The 26629-nt window shown below is 47.0% G+C and overlaps 1 protein-coding gene across 3 annotated transcripts in view; it reads right to left on the bottom strand.

The window, feature by feature from the left end:
• The window catches only part of EGFR (epidermal growth factor receptor), a 201864-nt gene that overhangs the window by 8865 nt on the left and 166370 nt on the right, over nt 1-26629 (bottom strand). For all 3 annotated transcript variants that reach the window (XM_087434015.1, XM_004438373.3, XM_014793664.2), the window contains 10 exons: nt 26472-26613; nt 25501-25623; nt 24704-24802; nt 18416-18601; nt 8129-8284; nt 7105-7180; nt 3884-4030; nt 2361-2458; nt 585-752; nt 162-209 (listed from right to left, as the gene is read on the bottom strand). In XM_087434015.1, coding sequence (XP_087290141.1) covers nt 162-209; nt 585-752; nt 2361-2458; nt 3884-4030; nt 7105-7180; nt 8129-8284; nt 18416-18601; nt 24704-24802; nt 25501-25623; nt 26472-26613 — 1243 coding nt within the window. The remainder of the gene's footprint in view (nt 1-161; nt 210-584; nt 753-2360; nt 2459-3883; nt 4031-7104; nt 7181-8128; nt 8285-18415; nt 18602-24703; nt 24803-25500; nt 25624-26471; nt 26614-26629) is intronic.

Here is a 26629-nt window from a genome sequence, read left to right as displayed (position 1 = left end):
TTAGGGTAGGGGGTCAAGGAAACCATGCAGGGAAGAAACAATACAGGAAGGAAAATCAAGAGTATTTGGGTCAAGAGGGGCATTTTCTATGTCTAATAGAGCCATGATACAGAGCTGTTATTTAATTACTTAATTCCAGTTTATTAGGTTTTCATACATACCCCATTTCTATCAATGCAAACCACAGTGGAATTGTTGCTGGTGGCACTCTGGAAAAGAATTGGTTGTTTATGACATGCTTGCACATTCTCACCCATTTCCACTGAATGCAGGAGGTAGGTCTCATGGAGTGGTTACATTTAAAGGTGCTTAATTTTTTCTTGAGACTCATTAGCTTTAGAAAAACTAGGTTTAGTTCTGATTTAATTCTGTTTCTTAATGGACCTAAAAAGATTGCAATCCATTTGCTGCAATGCAATAAAATAATTAATACATTTAATTGATTCATACTGATTTTGGCTTTACCATTTGGTTAAAATTTACTTCTCTGTATCTATGTGAATTCTATTAGATGGGTATCATTTTCTCCAAATCGCAATTTGTTCAAACCAATACACACAGCTTGAGAAAGTGAAATTTCGTACCAGAGAACTTATGAGGGGTGTCCGGGATGTGGAGGGGCTGTGGAAGAAGCCCTGCTGCGGGATGAGGTACTCGTCGGCATCAACCACATCTTCCATGTCCTCTTCATCCATCAGGGCACGATAAAAGTTGGAGTCTGTAGGGCTTGGCAAATGCATTCTCTCATCTCCCTGGTGCAGAGATTTTTGAGACCATTAGAAAGATCCAGAGAGATGCTACTCCACTTCCTGGCTATAGGGGTAGGGGTCTATTGTCAGCAGGTGCCTGTATGTTTGCCAGTTTAGAATAAAATCCCCCTGGTTCCCTGAAATATAGCTGCTTCCTCCCCTCCCCCTACCTGAAATTAAAACATTAAAAATTCCTTGATGTCTAAAAGCCCCTGAATGACTGGAAACAGCTTACAAGGGAAAAGAAAGGAATGAAGCAGCAGCATTTACTGAGTGTGTACTGTGTTGTTAGGTGCTAGGATATTGTGATTTATAATGAGACATATATATTTGGTCTTCATCCACTGTTCTGGGGCACAGAGCTCCTAAAACCCTTGGAATTTCCTAAGTAATGAGACCTATAAAGGTGTCTTTTGTTATGTTAATGAGGTGACTTTAAGACCACACCTAAAGATGGGGGTTGGCTGCCAGTGGAGCCAGCTATGGGATTAGAGGGCTGGCACTTTCAGTCCTGCCCCCCGACCTCTGGGGAGGGAAGAGGAGCTGGAGGTTGAATCCATAGGTAATGGCCAATGATTTACTCCACCATCCCTCCCTATGTAATGAAGCCTCCATAAAAACCCAAAAGGACAGGGTTCGGAGAGCTTCCGGGTTGGTGATCAGGTGGAGATTCAGGGAGAATGGTGCCTGGGCAAGGCATGGAAGCTCTGCACCCTTTCCCCTTATCTTGCCCTATGCATCTCTTCCAACTGGCTGTTCCTGAGTTATGTCCTTTTATAATAAACTGGTAATCTAGTGAGCAAACGGGTTTTCTGAGTTCTGAGAGCTGCTCTAGCAAATTAATTGAACCCAAGGAGGGGTTCGTGGGAACCTCCAATCTATAGCCTCTATAGAAAGTCAGAAGCACAGATAACATCCTGGACTTGTGATTGGCATCTAAAGGTGGGAGGATAGTCCTGTGGGAGTGAGCCCTTAACCTGTGGGATATGATGCTATCTCCAGGTAGATAGTGTCAGAATTTAGTTGATTTGTAGGACACCTAGCTGGTGTCGGAGAATTGCTTGCTTGGTGGTGTGGGGACACTCCCCCCACCCGACCATGCACCCGCACACCCATACATACACACACACTGGAATTGCTAAGCAGAACCTTTAGGTGCTATGCAATGTATTTTGCATATACAATTTCACTGAATCTTTAAAACAGCCCTCTCAGCTTGGTTTTGTTAACCTAAAGCGGTAAGTGCCGAGTTGGGGATTTGAAGCCTAGTTTGCCTGATACCTAAACCCTGCTTCTCCATCAGACCTAGCTAAGGGTTTGGCTAACTGAAATATGAATATAACACGTGGAGCTGAGCATGCGGCAGCCTGTGTTCAGCACTAAGATGGGGTTCAGATGGGGATGACGAACGGAGTTGGGGGCACCACAAATGAACTCCATTTGGTTCACAATTTGGCCTGTGCCTTAACCAAGGCTTGCTCCGATGCATCAAGGATCTAATGCTGTGACCTGGGAGGCAGGAGGCTGTGTTGGCACACCATAGAACACAGTGACATCTGGTGCTCACTAGAGGGACTTCTCCCAATGCAAGTGCAGACTACGATCTGGTACCTGGATGACGAGGTAGCGCTGGGGGTCTCTGGCCATTTTGGAGAATTCAACGATCAACTCACGGAACTTTGGGCGACTGTCTGCATCTATCATCCAGCCTGGGGAAGGAATGAGGAAAAACGGTACAATTAGAACCCTGAAGGAAATGGCAAAGATAGCAGTGCTTAAAGAAAGCATTTATGGTGAGATCCTTTTAGACAAATAAATGATGAAGAAATCTAACTTTGGGATAGACTTTTCAGTCTTGGCAAACTAGCACTGATTACTGAATCAGAATGACAATAACATCCCGGAATTTTCTGCGCCGACTCTCCCGAGGGCCAGCAATCTGGTGCTGTCACCTTGGGTGATGCAGCCGTGTTACTCTATGCATCGCTATTTTTGAACTGTGCTGACTGTAGGGTGCCCTTGTGTCCAGGATCTCAAAGCCCTCACTCGACATTCACTCTCATCTATATTCACTCAGCAGTCTTGGAAGTTGGAAACTAGATTCAAGGTAGGGAAATAGAAAGACTTTCTTTAAGAACCTCGGGGTTTGGGAACTCCACACAAACACGCTGGTGCTTTCATCCCATTACCTGCTCAGTAATCATGCATCAAGTGAGAGGGGGATGTTTCAGAGCCTTCCTTAGGAGAACACTTTTGTTAACCATGCTAGTGCATTTGATTACACAATGATTTAGGTCTGGATTAAACAAACTGGAGGAAGAGCTAATGACTGGAAATCCTCGTGCCTCATGAGGGTTCCCATTTATTTTCTATCAGCCGGATGTCAAGCTATTTTAGGCCAGACTGCTATGCGACCTCAGACAAATCATGTAACCTCTCTGGATTCCAGCTTCCTCGGCCCAGAGCAAGGAAGTTAAAATAGACGAACTCTGTGGTCTGAAGTTCAGAAAGGCACTAATATTTACATTAACTTGGCTTGAGCATTTTCCCTGTGCTACTTTCTTGTGTAAATGCTCATCACACACGTAATGTCACCTTCAGAGCCTACTGAACTTGTGATTCTGGTGGAATAGTACCGTCAATCAAGTACCACTCTTAGTTGGATTGAAATGTTTACTTGCTACACTGCAGAAGGCCTTACATAACTCCACTATTTAAGAGGTTTAAGTTAAAGGAGAAATGTTGCTTCTATTGGCCTCATGTGGTTACTCATTGTTAGGCATTTAAAAACATTCAGTCTCTCTGGTAACAGGCTTCAAAATGTGGGGCAGCTTTTTCACTGAGCAACTCAGAGAACAGAATATTTTGGTGTAATAGCTTGTGGAGGACTTCAATTTTATTTATTTGCTTGCAAACATGGGCAAATGTCAGGTCACATGCTCTATGAGTCAAGCAAGTGCTTCCTGAAGAATGCTGGAGCGGGGTATTCACAGATGTTTCTGGACTTGAGTGCTTGCTGTAAAGAATGTGACAGTATTTCTTAAGGGGAGGGAAGGTCCCGATTGTTTGGCTAAGGCAGCAATGCCTTTCCAGGCAGAGCAGGCGGAGCGTGGATGGGCACAACAGTCACTCACACTTGACCATGATCATGTAGACATCGATGGTGCATATGGGCGGCTGCGGGAGGCGCTCTCCTTTCTCCAGGATGGTGGAGATCTCACTTGCGGGGATTCCGTCATAAGGCTTGGACCCAAAGGTCATCAATTCCCAAACGGTGACTCCTGAGAGGATGAAGTAGTTGCTTCAGGAGTTGATAATAATCACAACACCCTGTCATTAGTCATCACTGTTGGTACTGTTCCTAATGTTTAAAAACCTATTGGGCAATTTACTTGATTGCTGGAAACCTCAGTTTACCTCTCTGTAAAGTGGGATAATGACAGTATCTGTCTCATAGGATGGTTGTGAGGATCAAATAAGATAATACAACTGAAATGTTCAGACAATGCCAGGCAAATAATAAGTGGCCAGTAAATGGCGAACTTTAGGAATAACAACAAAGACAGTACAAGCACTCTAACGATGTAAGTATTATGATGTTATGGAGCAGGGGTTACAGACTCAGACATCTGCCCTGAGTGACTTGTGTCTATGGAAGTGGAAGGACGGAGATTACAAACAAGCTTATAAATAGTGCATTTTTAAATAATAAAAAAAATTAGAAACAAAAAAAACCCTATGTTCTTTTTGATAAACATAAAAATCCCATACTTCTTTGTTGCAAAGTCAAGCAATCATCTTGATTGAAAAAAATCAAAGCAGTAGTAATTTTAGAGTTGGTGTTTTTCAGACCCTCTCTGAGCTCTGATGGTCCTTCCATCTCCATGCCTCCTTTGATGGAATTCTCTGCTCTAGAAACAGGCAAACACCTTAGGGAGCTTGTCCCCACCTGGACAGCAAAGGTGCCCCGTGATGCCACTAGAGATGACCTCAGTGGGACTGAGCCTGGGTCCACACACTACATAGGGAGGGACCAGACACAGGAACCCAGCAGTTTCCTGTTCTCCAGTGGGTCCGATGACCCATTTTCTTTAGATTTGGCCTCTAGATACATATCACCACAGATCTGCTTGGATTTTCCAGGACCATTCCAAAACTGAATGAATGTGAATTAATATATAGAATGCAAGATTGGAAAATGAAGGAGAGCAATGGTCCAGGGATAAGAAAATAGATTCTTCTGTCTTCCCCCACCATATAATCAATACGGACTTGGTGAAAGAAAGAAAATCTCATTTCCAGATCTATGAAGTCACTTAATTCTCACCTAACTAGGTTTAAACATGCAGAATAAATTCCTGTGGGGAGACAAGCTTTTTAGGTCTCTGAACAAATGGCGTAAGAGAGGGGAGTGTGTGTCCCTGGCTGTGGGTTATGAGTGGGACTGGAAGGTGGTATGGCTTCTCGCTTTTCAACTCCTAAGCAGAACACGTAGGTCCCTAATTTGTTAAAACATTTGGCCTTGACTGGAGACTAGAGCGTGGAGTAATAGGATATGTTCTTTAAACTAAAAATTCAGGTTCATGGTCCAACAATTTCACTGTGCTGCCAGGGGTAGCAGATCATAATCCCCTACAACATAATCTCCATTGAAAGGAAAAACACACGACCACTAGAGTGATGCTGACTTTCTGATACTGGGTGTCAAAGGTTTTAACTGAATTTAAGAAAGTTTTCATTTATTCGACAAATGTGGACCAAGTGTGGACTGTGGGTTGGCACACACAGGCCAGAGCACAGAGGACAAGGAGCCACACGATATTGGAAAGGCAGAAGGAGCCAAGCGTGGTTAGGAGTGCAGATTCCATTTGGAATACACTTGGAAAACCAAAGAAGGATGGTAAGCAGAGAAGTAAAAGTCTAATATAGCAAAATGTATTTCGTCTGTCGTCTGGAGAATAGATGACAAGTGTGCAACACAGAAGGAAGATCTATTAGGAGCTCTTGCTGTGGGTCACTGAGGAAAGGAGGTGGCTTGGGCTAGCGTGGTGACAATGGAGATGACTCTGGGTAGGATCCGGAAGTTGGAAAAGAAGCATTTCTTTCCGTGCCTCTTGGGGAGCAGACATAGCTTGAAAATGACTGAAAATAACAAGGCAACAGAAGAGGTTTATTTCCTTATCTAGTTCATTAATTGCAGGCAGCTCAGCTCACAGGTACAGATAAAACTTCACTTATTCATTCACAAAGATCTCTCTTTGTAAAGCTTGCATTCCAGCAGAAGAGACAGACAAAGACACATGAAGTTAAAAAAAATACATTTGGAATATTAGGAAGTTAATAATGCTATGAAAAAAATTAAATGGACGATATGCTGAATGATTCTGTTTTTGTGATAAGGACTAAATTCCTCTTGGAAATTCCTGTCAATGTTGCTCTCCCCAAATACACATATCTTTGGAGGTGGAGTGACTCCTCCCCTTCACCCCCATTGCTTTAATAGCTGGGGATAGGCTGATAATTCACACCTAAATGTAGCAGATAATGTGTTTTGCAGGCTTTCAGCAGGTTGCTGAGTGACATGTGAGGATCGAGGGTGATAACAGGTGAAAGTGCCTAGCATAGCAGTCACTGAAAATGTGTTAGTGACACTTTCTCAAAAGATGAGGCCCTTGTAGGCTCAGGAAATCCTTTGCACAAAGGCAATGAGGCAAGAACGTGAAAGGCATGTTTGAGAAGACGGAAGCACCCCAGAGGATAGAGCACAGGCCTGTGCAGTGAGGGGGAAATGGAGAATCGGATCCTGATGAGATAGTCCTCACTAGAGCTACAAGCAATAAATACTTCCCTTTTCCTATTTTTTTTTTTCCCACAGACACACCCTCACAGTGCATTTTTTGTCAAGCCATTCTCTCCAACACACGAAGACTACCATTCAATACATGAAACAATAGCCACTGAGTCAGTCCATCACAAAACCTCATTTCTCTACCAAGAAACTCTTCCCCATGAAGCCTCATTTGTCATTTCCCTTTTGTTCACTTTAAATTCATGGCAAGAGGTCAAGTTTGATTTGATTTCACAGATACAGGCAGTTCCTAAGTTCAAGTTCCCTCTCCCTCCAGTCACCTTCTCTTGACAAGTTCACTGATCTCTCTAGCAACATCTATATGGTAGTTAGACTCAATTTCCTTTGTCATGTTTTCTTAGCATAATAGATAGACAGCAACTATTACATTATTAGTCATTGTCTTGGAAGAAAATACTTGAATGACAGAGCATACAATGTAAATCAACAAACAATAAAGCCAGTTAGCCTCAGTACAAAGTCATTAGCATCAGCATTTTGACTCACCATAGCTCCAGACATCACTTTGGTGGGTATAAATTCGGTGTAAAATGGATTCCAAAGCCATCCACTTGATAGGCACCTTGGGATAATGGGAGATAAAGTAATAAGACAACTATTAGCTTCTCTCTGTTGAAAAAGTTAAATCATGCTGGGACAAATTATGAGTGACAAAAGTGGGGAAGCGAGGCCACTCCCACACGATCCCCCAAACCTAGTGCTCCCTCCCACCAGGAGGCACAGGTTTTAAATCTGGCAGACAACAGGGCTGTTCTGTTAGACCCCAGAGTTGATTTCACAACCACCACAGCTGAGCACCTTTGGTCTGTGGGCTGTTCTGGTGAGCTGGGTGCATGTGCTGGTACCTGGGGTCCCTGGTCATACCCTGTGGTCCTATCCACCCCGTGTTTGTGGGTGTTTGCAGGGGCCAGCTGCTTGGAGCCATACAGGGCAGAGTGAAGCTTTTTAAGTGGGGTGCAGCTGATCCAGACCATTCTGGAAGGCCTAACAGGAGACCTGTGCCCCTCACTGCTGGGAGAGAGTCCCCTGGAGAAGCCCCAAACCCGTTTGAGAGGAGGGAACCAACTCTACTGCTGCCAGTGCCAGGTGGCAGTCCCAGACCCTCGGGAGCCCTTGGAACAACATGGCGAACTTTCCGTATTTCTGAGATGTCCTCAACAGCAGTGTGGCACCAAATTAGCTGTGACATTTCCCAGCAGTTCTTCTGAAGGGTGCTTTATCCTGTAGGGGGAGGTTGAAATCTAAGCTTGGCTAACGGTCACCTGGAGATGGAGCTGAACTCATATTTACTGCCTTTGGTCTCTGGACATGTCAGAAACGTCTTTACTCACTCTCCCAGCAAATCCTGCTCCCAAAGCAGCTCTGGCTTGCACTGCCAGAGGGAGACCCTGGCTGGACCCAGGTGTCGATGGCAGCTGCTGTGACCTCACCCAGAATGTCCTGAGAGTGCCCTACATCAGTTAGTCTGCTGGCGGGAAAACGCTTGCCGATCGACAAGCCAGCTCCTTACTTTGCCTCCTTCTGCGTGGTATTCTTTCTCCTCAGCACCAAGCAGTTTGGCCAGCCCAAAATCGGTGATCTTGACATGCTGTGGTGTCTTCACCAGGACATTCCTGGCTGCGAGGTCACGGTGCACCAAGCGCCGGTCTTCCAGGTAGTTCATGCCCTGAAACGTGGGGCCATGCAGTGAGGGGACGGGTCGCACAGCGGAGCCCCCTGAAGAGTGCAGACTCAGCAGAGAGGGCAAGGCCCTACGGGGAAAGTGGTGCCCGTGCTCGGGGATGTGACGTCACGTTCGCACCAGACTCGGAGCTTCTCCATGTCAGGGACTATGTTTGAGCCCACTTACGTACCTCGCTTGATGGACACAGTAACTCGCACCTTGTAAACGTTAACTATCTACTGAATAATGGATGAAAAGACAAATAAATGAAGATATAACCAGCTGCTGATTTATTAACTTTTCTCTATCTGGTTACTCAAGTGTCAAACCCAGATGAACCAAGCAGAAGAGGACAGTGAAGAGCCAGAGTTCCGCCCCAAGGGTGAGGCCTGGCTGGAAGTTTACTCTGGAACTTTGCCCACCGTGCCCCCTGCAGTCTTTCCTTCCCTGCACTTAGTTCATCTGTAAAGTGGGGAGGGTCACCTGACCTCCCCAGGTAGGAGCAGAGCAATGCCTCTCAGTGTTGGGAAGCCACACTCTCACTACGGTTTCCTGGACTATCTTACGTGATTCACTAGCAGTGAAGATTATTGTCCAGTTTTACTTTCTCTTATGTTTTTTTAAATTGAAATCATATGCGTGTTGAATTTGCTTTTATAAGGAGCCACTCCCCACGCTCTCCCTGGCTGCCTTCATAATCCTGTAGTAATCTAAGAGAAAGAAAGAAATAATATTTGAGAAGCACCCAGCACAGTGCCAGACTCATAGCGAATTCCCAGAAAAATGGCCCCAACTCCAGGCCTTGCCCAAAGCCTTCTTAGCGCCTTTGTCACATGCACTTCCTCCCTGCTGGCAGGCAAGGGTCACTTGCGGCCTCCACTCCTCCTCGCTTGGTGCCTGCCTAGCTGAGCCAAGCTCCCTTGGACCCTACCAAGCTCCAGCCTATTGGCATGAGCATGGCAGTCCTCACTCCTGTGCAGGGCCAGACTGGTGGGCGGGGGAAGCTGTGGATGGGGGTCAGATTCTGCAGACATCTGGTGCTGTTTACACCCCATCCTCTCCCACCTACTCACAATGCACCCTTTCTCTCTCCAGCCAGGAAAGGGAACCACATTTCCAATTTCCTTTACAGCTAATACCATGAGCTCTCCAGCAAAGAGCAGGCACCATGGAAGTGCTTACTGAACTACACAGAAGGGAAACAAATGGGTTTAACCCACCAGGCTTCACCCTCTAGTTTTTGTAGCTGTGCAGGGATCTCTGTTTCAGCGCAACTGCAAGAAAGAGCTGTAGATAGGATGGATTCCCAAATTTTCTGGCAATTCTTTGCTTCCTTTTGCACAGATCTTAGGTAAAAATTATTAGTTAGCTTGTCATATCAGAGTAAAATTTTAAAATTTTTCCTTCTGGAGCAAAACTAGCCATCACAGGAAACTGAGATCTTATAAAGACATTACCAGGAATTAGTCTTCAAGGTCTATGTTTGAGGTCTTTAATGTTTTTCTTTTCTTGGGGGAAAAAAAAATGATTGACTCCCACGTCTCCTGTCTCTCTTGTATTGTCTAGAAAGTACCGAATGTTTAAGATGCTGTTTGATTTCAATGCTTCCCTTTCTAAGATTTCTCAGGTGCTAGGAAATAAGGTTAACGGGGCTCACGTCTACTCAAGAGGAAACGAGCAGGTTCTTCTCCGGACGGCACTTCCAAATTAGGCATTATTATTTAGGAGCAGTGTGTGGAGAGGGAGAGGGAAGGAGCAGAAACTGAGAAAATGCTTCCAAACAGAGGACCGACTTACTAGGCCCTGTCACCCCTCCTGTGACCCCCCTGCACAGGGGGCTCCTTTCATCAGCTTCAGTCTCCCTGTGATTCTTGGGACCCTGATTGTTCTGTGCTCAGTCCCCCTGTGTTACAAAAGAGTAAGGCCTCTATTTATTAAATATGATGTGGTCTCATCCATTCAGAAATTATGTTTGGCCTCTTGCCTGGTTGGACCCACCATCTGCATTCTGGGCTATATTAGCTCACTGTTCTCTCCTTTCTCTCTCTCTCTGTACTTCTCTCTCCTACCCTTGCTTTCTCTCTCTCCCGCCCCACGTATCTCTTTCATTCATTGCTTCACCACACATTTCCTGGAGATCTCCTCTGTGGTAGGTGTTGTGTAGGTGTCATACATACACAGAGTAATACATCACACTGAAGTCCCTACACACAGGAACCAGTCAACCTCTCCCTGTCCCTCTCCCTTTATTTAAAATTCGTGTTGTTTGTGAGTTCATTAAACCCACAAGGAGGACTTCAGGGGGCATTTCCAGCTTGATTTAACCACCATCACTAACTTTCATTTTGCCTCGTTAAATGCCTAAAAGAGAACCTGGTACACCAGACACATTTTTACAAAAGTTTGTTGAAGAATGAATGAAGGAATGAATGAATGACAGTAGCAGCTGACAGTTTTGAGCACTGTGATGTGCCAGGCATTTCAACCACATCTGTTTGGAAGCCTCTTTTGGTGCTGGCAGGCCTGGCAGCCACATGACTGCCTGAGAGCAGGCCCTAAGGGTCCAGAGGCCGGGGTGATGCCTCACAGACCAAGTCCTCCGAGTGCCCCAGACCACCATCGGGACTATGGCCTGAATTTCCTGCTGGCGCCTCCAAGTGAAACTTGCCTCCTGGCCCAAAGGCTGCTTGGCATGCCAAAAAAACCCACCCCAAAACCCAACACCCCAGCACCTCGGCCCTGTGCCACTGGGTAAGTTCTCCTGTAAATCTAGTAAGTTGAACTGAGCTCCACTCCCCCCACCGCCCCCGCAACTTTCCCCACCCCAGACCTTTAAAGGACCAAAGCAACTTGAATAAACTGAGATGTTTGCTCAGAACATCAGTCTTCAGAGAAGGCTTGGGAAAGGGGCGGAAAGAGCAGTTTACATATTCCGGAGCACACAGCAGCTAATCAGCCAGAGGGGTTTAAATCAGAGATAATTTGGGGACAACGAGATTAGACCCATTTGAATTTAGATAAAACTCTATTCATCAGTCTCTGTCCCACACTATAGAGGCAGTTTGAAAGGCCATCTCAGTGCCCAGCAGAGTTATATTTTAACCAGTCACCAAAGATAAGAGCAGTGATTTTGCTCATGAACTCTCAGAATCTAAACAGAGACACCACAGAGAGCAATGTCAGCATAAGCCTCAGTGGGGCCTCCTGGGAAACTCACTTCCTGATTCTTCTCTGAGATCCTGACTTTAATTTAATTTAATGTATTTATTTTTGTTAATTACTACAGGACAGCTAGGATGAGTTTTTGAAATATTGAGGTTAAAAGGGAATTTGAAGAGCCAACCTGGAACCTCAGTGTACAAAAGGAGAACACAGGACATGCTTCCCATGGATTGTAAAGACTTTTCTGGCACAACACCTATGGAAGAAGCAAGGACTGGGGGTGGCTGGGTTGACACTTAACAGACTCTGTTTTCCCAGGGGCTGCAGCATCCTACAACTCTTGGGCGGAGTCCAGAGTAAGAGGCTGTACTGGGCTCCATTTCTGTTCTGTTTTATAAACCACCACGTGAAGAAGTTGGGGGCGAGCACTGATCGAGTGAACACAGAAACGCCAGACAGGAGGAAGTGGACAGGCTGGCAGAGGGTTTTGGCAGAGTAAAGTCAATAGCATGGCTTACCCACCATTGGCCCCTGCTCTCAGAAGAGGCAAGAAATTGTTTGGATTTCCTATTTGGTAGACAGAGATCATGGAGCACCAGCACCCCACTGTGCAGGCCAGAGGACAGCGAGGCTCACGTTGCCTGGGCTCTGCCCTGAGCTGGACATCGAATGCTGGTGCAGAGCATGCACTTGGGAGCAAGGCTGCCTGGGGTCCAATCCTGATTTTGCTACTTACTAGCTTGAGACCTTGTTACTTAAACACCTGTGCCTCAGTTTCCCTGTGTGTAAAGTGGGCTAAGCGGAGCTGAAATGAGTTAAGCCATACAGACCACTTAGGATGGTGCCCAGCAAGAGTCCTCCACAGGTGCCCGTGATTGTCATCATTTCCTCCGAAATGCCAAATCCCTCCTCTCTTCTCTGTCCCTTTTGCCATGACTTTGAATTAGGCCACCTCATGTCTTGCTTAGACTACTGCTACACTTTCCAAAAACAGTGTGACTGTGAATGAATTCCTACGTGGCGCCCTTTGTTTTTGTGATGCAGTTGTTTTCTCGGCTGGGCTTGCAGGGCCCCGCGGGGCCTCCCCTCTACCTCCCTGGCCCTGGCCAGGCTCCAGCTCCTCACTGCTCCCCTCACTCTTCAGCAGCCCTCAGCGTTTCTGGGCCACAGCCTGCTCCGTGCTCACCCTGTGCGTCAGCCCCCTCTCACTGTGTGCTCACCCCTCAGACAGCCCACCAGGACAGGGCTGGGCCTGTCACTCATAGCCATAACACAGGGCTCTTGAGGGTGAAGGACAGGCTGGCTTGTTCACTGCTGCCTTTCCAGTACCCTGTGCTTGGCTGACAGATTGAGCCCACTCTGCTGGTCCCCGTGTGACTTTCACGGCAGCCTTCAGGAGCCTGGTCCTCCTCGCCCATAGCTCTCCAGCTCTGACCCACTCGTTTCCTGCCGCACTGTTAGCTCGGTATGGATCTGTCTCCCCAACTTGTTTTGTAAGTTTGAGAAGATAAGAAACGTTGTCTTACTTCTATATAGATTTCACATGATACCTAACACTGGCAGACAAATACTCAAGAAATAACCCAGTGAGATGTCTAAAAGTTGATGAATATACTCTAATAGCATAGCAAATTTTGGCTTTTTAAGAACTGTAAAGTGATCTTTACAGTTCTTAACTGTAAAGAACTGTAAAGAAATGTAAAGTGATCATTTAGATTAATGAAGTTCAACTGTAATCTTTTGTGGAACAATGCAAGAGTAAATAAAAAAATAATCCAAATAACTAAAATATCTGGTAATTGGACCTGCCGTTTGGCTCTGTTGCCTGCCCGCTGTCTTTTTGCCTCGGTATTTACGCAAGTGTGTGCTTTGAAGGTGAGTGGCTCTTAGAAGTCGTCCTCTGGCCCCTGTGGATAGGAGGGGCCAGTGCTGATCACTACGCTGGGGCTGCACAGTTAGTGGGGTGGGGCTGCATCTTGGACCTCACCTTCATAAATCCTGACGTGGAGCACAGAAAAGCCAAGGGGATGAGGGAGCAGCCCCAGGCAGTGAAGGCCAGAGCCCAGCTGGGACCTAAACAGGAAGTTGTGCATTTGAAGCTCACAGAACAGCAGTGTCTCATCTCCACAGTAGCTGACTTAGAGGAATGCACCATGGCTCCTTCTCTAGTTCCTCATCCAGCGTGGTTTTCACTCTCTCACACCCTCGCTCATCTATTATGAGCACATGAAAATTTGTCAACTTGGGTCTCATGACATGGCACCAGGAACTAAACACAAGTGGCCCGGAATGTTCTACATCACAGTGGAGTGATCGCTTCACTGCCCCTCACCTAGACGTGATAACCCACGGACGGCTCAGCCCATCTCATCTCCGTTCCTTTTAGCTACTCACGTGCACTGACAGTTCTTATTAGTGTGTGAATAACGAAAACACCTACGGCTTTTTCAAATGAACTTAGACCAAACTGTGTATCCCGTGTACTTGAAAAATATATACTTTGCACTGAATGTTTTTTGAAGTCTGTCCTTATTAAGTTTTATCTCATAGATTGAACCAAGCATAGTTGGTGCTTATCAAGTTGTGGTCAGAGAATGATGCCCATAAATCAGCTTCTTTCTGGGATCCTCTCCCTCCCCTACCAGCTATTTTTAAATCTCACCAGGGCCTGGTCTCAAGAATTTTAAACTTGCATTATTTACCTAAAAACTCAATTCTGTGAGATCTTAATCTGGGTTAAGTGATAAGAAAGCTCTGTTGTAGAAAAAAGTTTGGGAAAATGTTAGATTAATCACAGTCTAGACAGCTTCATTTATTGTAGGACTCTGCAACAATGTGCATCGTGAGCTCTGAGGGGAAGAGTGTGACACAGCAGCGGTGTTTTCCAAACCGAACTGATGATAGGATCTTTTGGACTAGAATATTTTATGACATTACTGTGCCATCTACTATATTTTGGGATTCACTAGCTGGCTTATGTAAGAGTTATGTTAGAAAGAGTGGATAGATACACTTTCTGAAGCAACTAAGTTACTCCCAGGGAGTGAGAGCTCCCCATACCCTCCCGAGGCAGGAGTTTAGGAAGTGACGATCTTTCTGACTGGTAAGCAGTGATGGCACCACAGCTGCTGAGATCTGACAACAGAATCCATTTTCACCGTGGACGGCAAGGCAGTGGTGTGGCTCTCTTCCGTTCTCCCCATCCCAGCCTGATTTCTTTCCTAGGCCACCTATATATATTTTTTTCTTTTTCCTTTTCCTTGAGTGATATAATTTTATTTGTAGTCTTAGCAGTTTAGCCAGGATAATGAACTTGCATAACAGTGGCCAGCTCTCCATCAATATTTAGAAAACTTCCTAAGACAGTCCATGCTTTTGTGAACAATGCAGCACATTTATAAGTCAATAAATCTCACTTTGAAAATGCCAGGAGTTTAGCGTCTGGTCAGCCACTAAGTGTTTCTGGGTAGTTTCACTTCTAACTTTTACAAAGAAAACTGTTTAATACTTAAATAGTCACTAGCCCAAGAGCAAATTTCTCTCTTTACAGTTGAGGAAACCATTATTTTCCTTTCCCTCCAGGGATAGACACTCCATCACTACAGCTATTCACAAGCAGCTATTCCAAGGCAGTGGAACAAGGGTTCTTTTGTGAATTAGGAAGCAAACCTATCATAGACAGGCTCGCAGCCACAATGTGGAAGAACTTCAAATCAAAGTAAGGCTAAACCAAGTACAACAGGCAGGACAGTGGATTTAAGTAGCAGGTTGAAATTGTGAGTAATATTAGATAGAGACTACTCTGGAAGACTTTCAGGCCCCGAGAAACTTAACTCAGAAACTTTGGTAACTCATACTTGGACAAGGCCCAGGCGAAGCTGAATTCTTCCTTGTGGTGGGAACTGCCATTTCTGGGTTTTTGTGTTTTTTCATCACGCTTGTAAAAGGTTGATTTTGGGGGTCAAATAAACTTCCATCGTGCAGACACCAGTGGTCAGGTAGATTTGAATGTAAAATTGCAAAGGAGAGAGGGAAAAGGCTCATGAACAAGAGAAGAGCTGGAAACAGGAGATGCTGCTCTAAGAAACGACAAACTGATGCAGAACTAGATTAAGACAAAGTTTCAGCTTAGATTTTAGTCACTAATCTAACCTAACTTAGCCAAAACATGGGGAAAGAAGGGAACATTTAGTGAGCACCGGCTGTGTGCAGGGACCCGTGGCAGGCACTTCACGGAGGCTGACTGTGTTGTCCTCACTACCCGGGAGACAGACGGCAGAGTCCCCTTCATAGGCAAAGAGACTAGGCGCACAAAGACTTAGCCACTTGCCTGAGGTCACAGGGCTAATTAACGCCAGAATGAAGATTTGAATCTGTAGTCCACTGGCATCATAGGCCCAGCTCTGTATTCGGCAAAACTTGGTGAGGCTATGTGCCTCATCACATGAAAAGTCACTTTTGTGGAGCTGCAAATTGACCCAAGATAATTAGAGAAGAAACGATAAACGTCTGGGCCCCCTCTGGTGAAGTGGGCCTCATGCATCGGGCAGGAGAAGCTGCCACGAGCGTGCAGAGTTCTGCAAGCCCTGCCCACGGTGGGCATGCAGCCAGCACAGCCTCTCACAGAGCTCACCTCCCTGGGGGCAGGTGGGCACAAACTCAAGTACACAAGTAAGTAAACCAGATCTCCCCAGGTAGCACTACGTGTTGAAAAGAAAATTAAACAAAGAAAGCAGGTAATAGAGACTGTCTGGGGAGGGAGGGCACGCTTCTGGTTTCCTGCCTTAGAAAATCAGGGAAGAAAGCTAAGAAGAATTTCTGGGTTCAGGAGTCGGGAATAATTCTACATTCAGTAAAACCTACTCAGAGTTAAACACCTCCTCCCCTAGATCAGCCATGGTACTGGGTTGAATAGTGTCCCTCAACATTTCCTGTCTACCTGGAACCTCAGAATGTGACCTTATTTGAACCGGGGGTTTTGCAGATCTAATAGTTAAAGATCTTGAGATGAAATCATCCTGGATTTAGGGATGACTGGTGTGCTTTAAGAGAAAGGAGAGGGCAATTTGGATTCAGACACAGGGAAGGCCATGTGAAGACACAGGAAGAGACTGGAATGATGCTGCTACAAGCCAGGGAACACCAGGAGCCACCAGAGCTGGGAAAGGCAAGGAAGGATCCTCCCCTAGGGCCTTCGGAGGCAGCATGGCCCTTCTGACACCTTGATTTTGGACTTCTGACCTCCACGACTGTGAGAGAGGAAGTTTCTATTGTGGTAAGCCACCAAGTTTGCAGTAATTTGTTGTGGCAGGCCTAGGAAACGAATACAGTCACACACAGAAACAACAAGAATTTTCACGAAACCACAGCATCTGAGGCTCACACACCTTCTTCCAGGACCATTATCTAATAATGACGGTGTGACTCCTCTGCTGTGTGACCAGGGTGATAGACAAGAGAATGACAAGCACACCAGGTGATTGGTGGTGGTCGGAGAGGGAGAGTGCCCCACTTCCCAGGGTGCTGGAGCCTCCAGGGGCCGTAGCTGAGAAATCGACACCAGACAGCACTGGAATAAATAGCGATGTGCTGCTGTCTGGTTATCCTGGGAGGTGGCCTCCTGCTCAGCCAACCTGGCCCAGAACCTCAGTGTCAGGAGGGGAGACTGCCTTCCCCCAGTGCCATTGCTCCTAACAAGAACCCATCCTGTGGCGTCATGGGCAGTCACCAGCTGAGTGGTGCCCAAAATATTTCTGTTTGTCTTATAAGTCACTTTCCACATCTGCTGCAAGTTGAGTGAGCAAGTTCAGAGCATCCTCAAGAGTAATTCCACAGGACCAACACCTGCCACTATGGACCAAGGGTGAGATGAGCAATGAGGAACTGGAGGAGACCTGGGGGATGATGTGCTCCCTGCCTCGTGGTCCCTGGCACACCTCTTAACACCCTGCCCATTGTCTGAGGGAAAGGAGGGAATGATCAATGTAGTCACAGAGAGGGGTCCTGCCCACAAATTCCTTCAATTCAACTGAGTAAAATGTACACCCACTCTCAGAACAAAACAGAATTTAGCAAACCGGGTTGCAAATAACTGATGCAGTGGTGGGATCAAGAGGGAGAAGCTTGAGATGAAAGTAAAAGTCCTTCTGAGGCCATACTGTTCATAATTGCTAAATACCTGGCTCACTGCTCCATTCCTGTCCTAGCACACGGGTGGGGCCACCTGGCCACTGTCTGCCCTGTCAGCCTCTCCCTCACACTGGATCAAGCCAGTGCACAGGGGGACACGTGAGGACCCCAGCGAAGCAGCAGAAGCATTTGTTCACCTCTGTCAGTCCCCCTTCAACCTGTATACCAGGCTGGGACCAGCACGCCCCCGCCCCCGCCATCCACACAACCACACTGTCCCCTGTGTCCTCCGCTGAGCCTCAGCCTGCCTGGCTTGCCTTGTTATCAAGTGCTGACTGGGTGAAAACCACATCTCCTCCTCAACCAAAAATTACCATAGTAGTCAACAAAAAGGATGCCAGAGAAATAAGAACACTAACATCAAACCATACTAAGCACCCCATAAAGAGAAAATTGTTCAAATGTAGCCAATGATTAGATTTTCAACGTGCAGTGGGACAGGCACTGATTTGATGCAAAAGACCATCAATTCAATTTCACCCAAAATAAAGTGTACATTGTGTGTATGCGTGCGTACACATGTACACATACCCTCTTGGCAAACTCTTAGCTATCTCGGGATGGAGACCCTAATGGTTGATTTTCCAGTTGCCTTTATTTTTCCCCTTGCCGCCTCCCTTTGGGGCTCTTGGGACTCTCACTAACGATCACAGCATCCCAGGAGACGTTGGCATGAGCAGCAAGCTCAGGCAGCTACACGTCCCGCTGAGTGGGAGCCTCCGCCCACTTCCAGAGCCGGCTGCCTGCTCCGTGTGCGCTCTCCGGGCCGTGCTCTCCCTTTACCTTTGCAATCTGCACACACCAGTTGAGCAGGTACTGGGAGCCAATGTTGTCCTTGTGCTCGTGGACATAGTCCAGGAGGCAGCCAAACGGCATGAGCTGTGTGATGAGCTGGACCGTGGAGGTCAGGCAGATGCCCAGGAGGCGGCACACGTGAGGATTGTCCACACTGGCCATCACGTAGGCTTCCTGCATGGAGAAGAGGAGAGGATGGCATCAGAAAGGCTCCCCATGGTGGAAAAGGGCGAGACACACAGACCCCTTTCCAGGTAAAAAAGCATGAACGTGATTTTGAGTTTCCAAATGTGTACTTGTGGAGGACAAGCTAGCCCAGGAAACATCTAGTGCAGTGGACATTCACGCCGGGCCTGTGACAGAGGAGGCTGTGAAATGACCAGGCATTTTGTGGAAGACGGCGCCCTCCTGGGTGCATGTAGGGATTCCTCTTCACAGAGACACCCAAGCAACATTCGCCATTGGCAAAACGCTGCATGAAAACAAGACCCGATGTCTCCACGTTCGGGTGTTGCTGACGTCCTCGTTAGGAACACCTCCACCTCCAGACTGAAGATGCTGCAGTTGAAAACGTTGTCAGGGAGTGTAGAAATCCACGTTTGGTCCCTACACCTGGGATAATGACTTGCCCACTGAATCCGGACCCCTCTTTCGAGGTACTGCAGAGGTGTGGTGGTGAGAGCTCTCAGAGGAGGTCGCGTGCCAGCTGGCAGCCATGGAGAGCACCGCACTTCTCAACAGAGCAGTGTTTGTTCCTGAATGTGCTGTGGGCAATGGGGAGGGCGCCCACCTGCAACGCTGCTATGCTCCTGGGGCCACCTCTGTGAAGTGGAGCTGGAGAAGCCCTGCCACTGTACCCATTTCAGGCTTTGAAACGGACAGAGGGCGTTAAATCTACAGTGACTGCAGACTTGGTTGGCTGCCCAGGCCTCATTTCTAAAGAGAGGTGGTCTGTGTTGCCCCCTGCCTCAGTTGCGGAATGGGAAAACCACACTGCTCTGCAAAACGCACCATCCCCCCCAACCAATTTGGCGAAGGCAGGAGTCTTTGTTTGACACAGATCCATGATTGTGGACTTTATTTTAACCCTTCTGCTCTTCTCGGGCAGAGGAAGCTGATTTTATTTACAACCATGCACATAACCCTCAAGTCCGACTAAGAATTAAGGAATCCTCAATTTCACCCATAAATTATCCCCCTACCTTTGAAATACAGAGGTGGGGATCTTTTATTTGGGTATGAAAGCGACCACATGGCCTGCAAGAGAAAGTTCAGAGGCTCCTTTCCACATCTCGGCCACTCCAGTGGTTGGAGCATGAGCGTGGGTGAGCTGGGCTCTCCTTGCAGAAGCGAGCGCAGCTGGGCCAGGTGAAGGCACCAGGAGGGGGTGCTCTGGGATGCTCCAGAGCAGAGAGCACCGGCAGCCAGAGGTGAAGCAAGAGACGGGTGGTGGGGCAGAGGCAGCTTGCATACATATTCCTAAACACAAAAAGACCACCCCAGCTTCTGGCCTTTACCTTCCCCTGGCCCTTGCTGTTCCCCCGGGAGGCTCCAGGCCCTGCCCGTCCAGCCCTTCCTCGTGTAGCCCCCTCCTCCTCCTGCTCTCTGCTCTCTCAATCCTTCCTCAGGCCCTGGCCCATGAGGCCCTTTGTCGGGAATGCCCTTCCACCTCCCCTTTCCCTGGCTGACTCCTTCTCAGAGGGGCCTCTCCGATCCCCCAACCTGAGTGAAACTTTCCTGGCACCCTGCAGTTTCTCCTTGGGGGAGCAGGCTCTACATGGCTGGGGAACTTGCTAGAGATGCAAATTCCTGGGCCCCACCCAGGCCCTGTGTGAGAGACAGGGAGGTAGGGCCCAGGATCTGATCTGTTTGAACAGACCTCCGGGGATTCTGAGTGCTTTGGAGCACTCCTCATAATCTGCACTTAAATATTTGTGTGATTAAAAAAAATGTCCTTGCCCGCCATGCTCTCTGAGGAGAGGTCTGCACTCTAGCTCCCAGAACACACCCAGTGCTCTTTCCCACCGAACCCTGTGGGCAACTACTACGTATCTGTTGCTTCAGTTTCCCCCACAGATGTCCATGCGAATGTGGTAAGCACTTGGGCGGGAGGGCTGGACCTCTTCTTCTTTTGTTATCCAGTGGCGCCCACCACACATCTAGGCACATAACTGCCTCAACAACATCTGGGTTGAACCACACGGAAACCATGCAAAGCCAGAAATTCAAAGCAAATCAGAGACCATGCCAATTCCATTAACAAAAGAAATCCTTATTGCCTTTAATATTTGTTGCCGACGCTGGGATGCTTTTGTGAGCAGTAGGTGCTCTGCTTTCAAGTAGAGGCTGTATTTTTTTTCTTTTATATTGAGAACTTAATATCCCAACAGTAAAGAGTAGATATTTAATACTTATGGACATTAGAACTTCCCTCCATCTTCGAGAAGGGCTGTTTATAAACAGTTAGAACTGGAAAGGCCCGCAAGTGCGTTTCTCCTGGGGCCGTTATCTGAAGTCTGAACAGGAAATTGAGGCCCAGGGAGGCGAATGGCCCACCTGAGACCACGTTCTGAGTCTCAGCCCTGGGCCTACATGGGGTGTCCTCCCCCTGAGCCGGACCCTCCCTGACCCGCTGCTTGCCCCACATGCCATGTCGCCTGGTGGCCTCCCGTGCTGCCTTGTAGAGTCTCTGGATAAAGTTCTACCAGGAAACTCTGGACACTATGACACACACAGCACATATATAAATCTGTTTTGCATTCTCTTTCCATTGCCTGCCCTAAATTTAAACTGGAAAGTCTATGGAAAAATTAATAGGCCATGCGATTGCCAGAAAAGCACAAATCACATCTGTCCCCCAAGCCTGGGAAACTGTACAGCCATAATACCAAAGAAATCCTCTGGCCGTTCTTATTTTCTCAAGATCTGGTTGAGATTTGGAAACATATTGTATTCATTTTAGAGGGGAGAAAAATCTGCAAACTGGAGTAGTTTAAGCTCCCATCTGTTGTGGGGCCGGCGAGGAGCTGACCTGGACCCAGGAGTCAGGGAACAGAGCACTGGGTGTGGGTGTTGGGCCACACAGAGCCTGGAGCCCTGCCAAGTCCTGATCCTATTAAAACTTGATAGAGCAACAGAACCAGGTCATCACTTCCGCCCCACCCCCTAGGCACAATGGGGACACTGTTTGGTCGTGTGTCCTGTTCAGTGTGCACAGAAGTTAAAGTGAGCTTTGTTCTTTGCTGTTTATCTTGGAATCTCAAAGGTGCACTGTGACCTACAGCAAGCATGCTTGGTATTCCACAACAATCTCTGAATTAGCTGCCCAGCCAGGCCTGCAGGCTGGTAGGAGGAGCCGACGCTCAGAGACCACAAAGGCTCATGCCTGAGTCACGTGGCAGGGGTGTCTCTGAGGCTTGGTGACCTTGAAAGTTTATTATTTTGTCCCCATTGCCCAAATAACTTGGTGCCTTCCTTCTTGCTTGTCTTCCTCATCTGTGAACTATTATAAGAATTGGGGAAAAGGATTCCATTAGATTTTAAACTCCTTCAGCAGAGGCATATGCCTGATCTTAAGAATGAAAAGAAGATGGCCCTACATTTTTGGCACTTTACCAGTTAACTAATCTACTGGTAGCAACTTAAACCAGGGGCTACAGTGTGTGCGTGTTGGGTCTCAGTGTCTGCCCTCGTCGGGGAAGGAGAGTCTGAGGGGACCCCTGACACGTGCCTGTGAGCATTTCGAAGAGCACACCAGCCCCCCGGGCTGTCCTACCACAAGGTTAACTTGCTCTTCAGCTCACTGTGGAAACTGGCCTTAGAACCGCTGGCCTTTGCTTCCTTTAGCAGAAACAGCCTGCCTCAGCCTCCCCTTTCCTTCAGGGTGCTCTCCATCCCTGCCCCACACTCTGCACCGCCGGGTCCCTGTGAGCGCCGGGCAGATGGAGCCGTGGGAAGAGCACATGAGGACGCCAGTCTCAGGCATGGTGTCCACTAAGTCACAACATCTGATATGAGAGGAGCAGACAGAGATGACCAGAAAGAAGAAACGGAGGTGGGGGAGGACAGGAAATAAAAACAATGGAGGGAGAGCAGGAGAGAGGCAGAGCAAGAGGCTAAAAAGGAACTTTTTAACTTTTTAAACTTGTAAGTCTTTACTTTCTCTGTCTTCCACCCCTCCTCTGCCCTACAAAAGCCCATTTCCCCCAATTTTAGAAGTGCTGGGGAGCCCTGTTCAGTGAAAACTACTTCCTTCCCCAAAGCATAGCTAATGTCTTCAAAATCACCCTTATTCTGCATTTCAGAATGCACATTTCAACAACATTTTGTGAAATTTATTAGAATTTCTTAAATGAGTAAAAAATGAATTAAGGAAGTAAGTTCTGCAAAAAGATTTTCTTGTTAACAGTACAGGTGAGGGAGCCAGAGGTTCTAAGTGAAGAGATTTCACAAATGGCTCGTCCACTACATTTCCTGTGGTTATGTTAACAGGAGTTGACATTGTGTTAGTAGAACTTCACACTAATTTGTAAGCCATTAAAATGAAAGATAATTTTGCTTGATAAGTACATCATCGATATGTGAGATTTTCTATTGCGCTGTATTAACACATCATCTTTCATTGAGAAGTGAACCAGGGCTGGCCCGGTGGCTTAGTGGTTAAGTGCGCGCGCTCCGCTGCTGGCGGCCCGGGTTTGGATCCCGGGCGCACGCCGACGCGCCGCTTCTCCGGCCATGCTGAGGCCACGTCCCACATGCAGCAGCTGGAGGGATGTGCAGCTATGACATACAACTATCTACTGGGGCTTTGGGGGAAAAAAATAAATAAATAAAAATTATTAAAAAAAAAAAAAAAGAAAAGTGAACCAGAGCAGGAATTTCCTCACTATCAGAAAAGAAGGGAAGGCTGCCTGGAGGAAAGTGAAGTGGAGACTGTTTTGCCACTGGGAAGTTCATTGTGTCTAAACACATTTTAGAAAAGGCTCGGGCCGGCCCTGTGGCTTGGTGGTTAAGTGCGCGCGCTGCAATGCTGGTGGCCCGGGTTCGGATCCCGGGTGCGCATCGAGGCACCACTTCTCCGTTCATCCTGAGGCCGAGTCCCACATGCAGCAACTAGAAGGATGTGCAGCTACGACACACAACTATCCACTGGGGCTTTGGGGGGAAAAATAAAATAAATAAAATCTTTAAAAAAAAAAAAAAAAAAAAAAAAGAAAAGGCTCATGTTTGTTTTGCTTACTATATATCCTGTGGGTTAGATACAAGAATGGAGAATATTACATCTGACTTTTGTCCTTCTTGGCTAATTTCTCTAGATTTTTGAGGCAATAAAGGCTGTCATTTTCCTTTTTCTTTGACTTTGTTTCCCTTACCCACTGCTGAGCCCTTTACCTCTCCTTTCACTGGGTCTGCCTTGCGACAGGGGCAAGAATTTTCATGAACCGACGGCAAGCAGTGGCCAACGTTTTTAACACAAGACCCTGGAGGGTCTGCACACTGCATCTCCCTCAGCATCTCCTTGAAGTGGGCTCTGCCAAATTCCAGGATGGCTCAGCCTCTTTCTAAGAGTGGGCAGCCCCCACACTGGCTAATGAGGGTCCAGAGGAGGTGGAGAAAGTTCAATAGAATGGAAACTAAAAACATAACAATCATCTTGTGGAACATTCTAAAGACTTACTCCATAAAAACAATCAGCAGACACTGGAGAATAACATTTAAATTATTTTGAGAGAAAGTACAGCAAGTGGGCAACCGTTTATAGAGTGGGCATCATATTGTTAATCCTAGGGACCTTTAAAAAGCCATTTCAAAGATAAGATAACCGCCAAATGAACGTGAGTTTCAGAGTCAGAAGTAACTAGGTCTGGAATCCTACCCCAGCCGTGTGAACCTCAGCAAGTTTCTTTATGCCTCCATTTCTTCATCCAAAAAATATTGAGCATAACACCTACACCACAGGTTCATCAGAAGCATTCATGTGATAATGTGTGTAAAGCAACTGGTACTGAGACTGGCCTCCGGTAAATGCCCAGCAACTCTAAGTTTCTATCCTTTGGGGCAGATTATACGATAGATGAGCTGAGTCTTCTCTATAAGAGAAGGCCTGAGAGGGAATTATGCCAACTATAGCTAGAAGGAAAAAAGATATAAAAATTGAACATTTAGAATGTGGTGATGAAAAAAGTCTAAAACAGAGCAACATGCTGCCAGACACCAGAAAAGGTGGCTTCTGACATCTAGGCCTCTGGACAACTGGAAAACAAAGCAGACACTCACATCAAGAATTTCCTTGTTGGCTTTTGGAGACGTGGCTTCTCTTAATTCCTTGATAGCCACAGGAATTTTAACCTTCTCACCTTCTGGGATCCAGAGTCCCTACGACAAAGACAGAGGGAAGACATTAACTGGCAATCATCATACCATGCAATATGCAACTTGTGAGCTGGCTGGACTTTTATTAGTGACACCATCTCAAAGGGTAAGGGACATCGAGCACAGCTCTGCACTGCAAGGCCACTGGGAGTAGGAGTGATGGCATCTCAGCAGCTCTTTAGCTATCATGTGCCATGAATTAGTCACTTAGATTAAAAAAACCCTAAACTCATGCTAGTTATAAAACCAGTGTGGATCATTTCATTCAGAATTCTAAGATGCCAGGTCTAGACTCAACTGAAATCAGACTTAATGCAAAGAGAATCTAGAAAAACAAATTAAGAGGAAGCTGTTTTGACCTGGGCTTTATTTGGATGCTGTCACTCAGTGATAGGCAACCCTCCTTCAGACTCCATCTGTGCCACCCACCCTTCTAAAAGGTCAATGTGTCATCCATAAAAATGTTTTTGCCTGTGTACAGGTCTCACAGGACCACTTATTTGCCATCATGATTATAAAAGATTTCCTCTCAATAACTTAAGAAAAGCGTTGGAATTTCCCAAACTCTCAGTGACACAAAGAACAGACCATGATGATAAGCAGACCACAGCCAAGGACTCTGGATTCACCCACCTAGAATGTGAGGGGCCTGCCAACCCAAGGCCCCAGAAGCCTTGGTGTGGTGTCTCCAGCAGCCTCACCTTGTACACTGTGCCGAATGCTCCAGAACCCAGCACCTTGATCTTTTTGAATTCTGTTTCCTTTAAGATCCTCAAGAGAGCTTGGTTGGGAGCTTCCCCACTGGGCGTAAGAGGCTCAACGAGCTGTGAGAGACAAGGAAGAGGAGCAGACGCTGCTCAGTCCCAACACTCAACACCCACGGGGGAGGAGGGTGTCAGGCAGGTCCAGACACAGCACTGCGTGGTTGTGCTTTAGCACAAAGAACTCAAAAGGAGAAATGGATGCCCTCTCTAAAGAACTGCAAAACAGACATGGTAGGAACAGGGACTTCCTGATACCAGTGTCCTTGAACAGAATGGCTCCACTTTAACAAAGGCAGTTTCTGTTTCCAGGCTAATTAGCTGGAACTGAGAAAATTTTGGTGAGCAAAATTTTTACACAGTGGTCATTTTGGTAGCCTGTCCGGCCCCCTAACACACAGGTGTCACTATGCTACGAGCTGCTGTGGGTCTCTCTTCCCAGCGACTCTGGCTTCAGGCACACTGCTGGACACTTGGTAAGTGTCAGGGATAACAGTCACACACAGAGCTCAAAAGGGAACAGCACTCATGTGGACGATGGCATTTTCCAAAGTGGCATCTCCTCAACCACAGTGCCTTCACAGGAACTCAACACACACCTATCCACAAGCTCTTCTCCTGGGCAAGTGCACCGGTGCTGTACTGTAAACAGGACTCTGCGTGGCTTTGCAACCATGTTGTGTGACTTACCCTAGACACATTTGCATTTCACTGGATAGAGGTACCCAAATGTAACGAATTGCTTATAATTGGATATTCAGAGATTCTGGTTTTTCCATCCCAAGAAATAAAGCATAATAACACAATTACATATTTAAAACACAGAATTTCAAATGGCACGTCTGCACAGCCCTTGGTCCTACCTGGGGCAGCGTCGCTTCTCCAGGGGCGCTGGCGTGGCAGGCACTCACCTCTCTTTCCTGCAGGAGTCTGCGCAGAGTGCGCTTCCGGACGATGTGCCGCCTGCGCAGAAAGAGGCCAATCCCAAGGGCTACCACCACCACCAAGAGGAGGCCGCCCACAATCCCAGTGGCGATGGATGGGATCTTGGGCCTGGAAAGAGGTGGAG

Source organism: Ceratotherium simum, chromosome 1 (genome assembly GCF_057802395.1).
Source record: "Ceratotherium simum simum isolate JZ-2026a chromosome 1, ASM5780239v1, whole genome shotgun sequence".
NCBI lineage: Eukaryota > Metazoa > Chordata > Mammalia > Perissodactyla > Rhinocerotidae > Ceratotherium > Ceratotherium simum.
The sequence above is the reverse complement of the archived record's forward strand: the minus strand, read 5'-3'. Positions and strand labels throughout refer to the sequence as shown.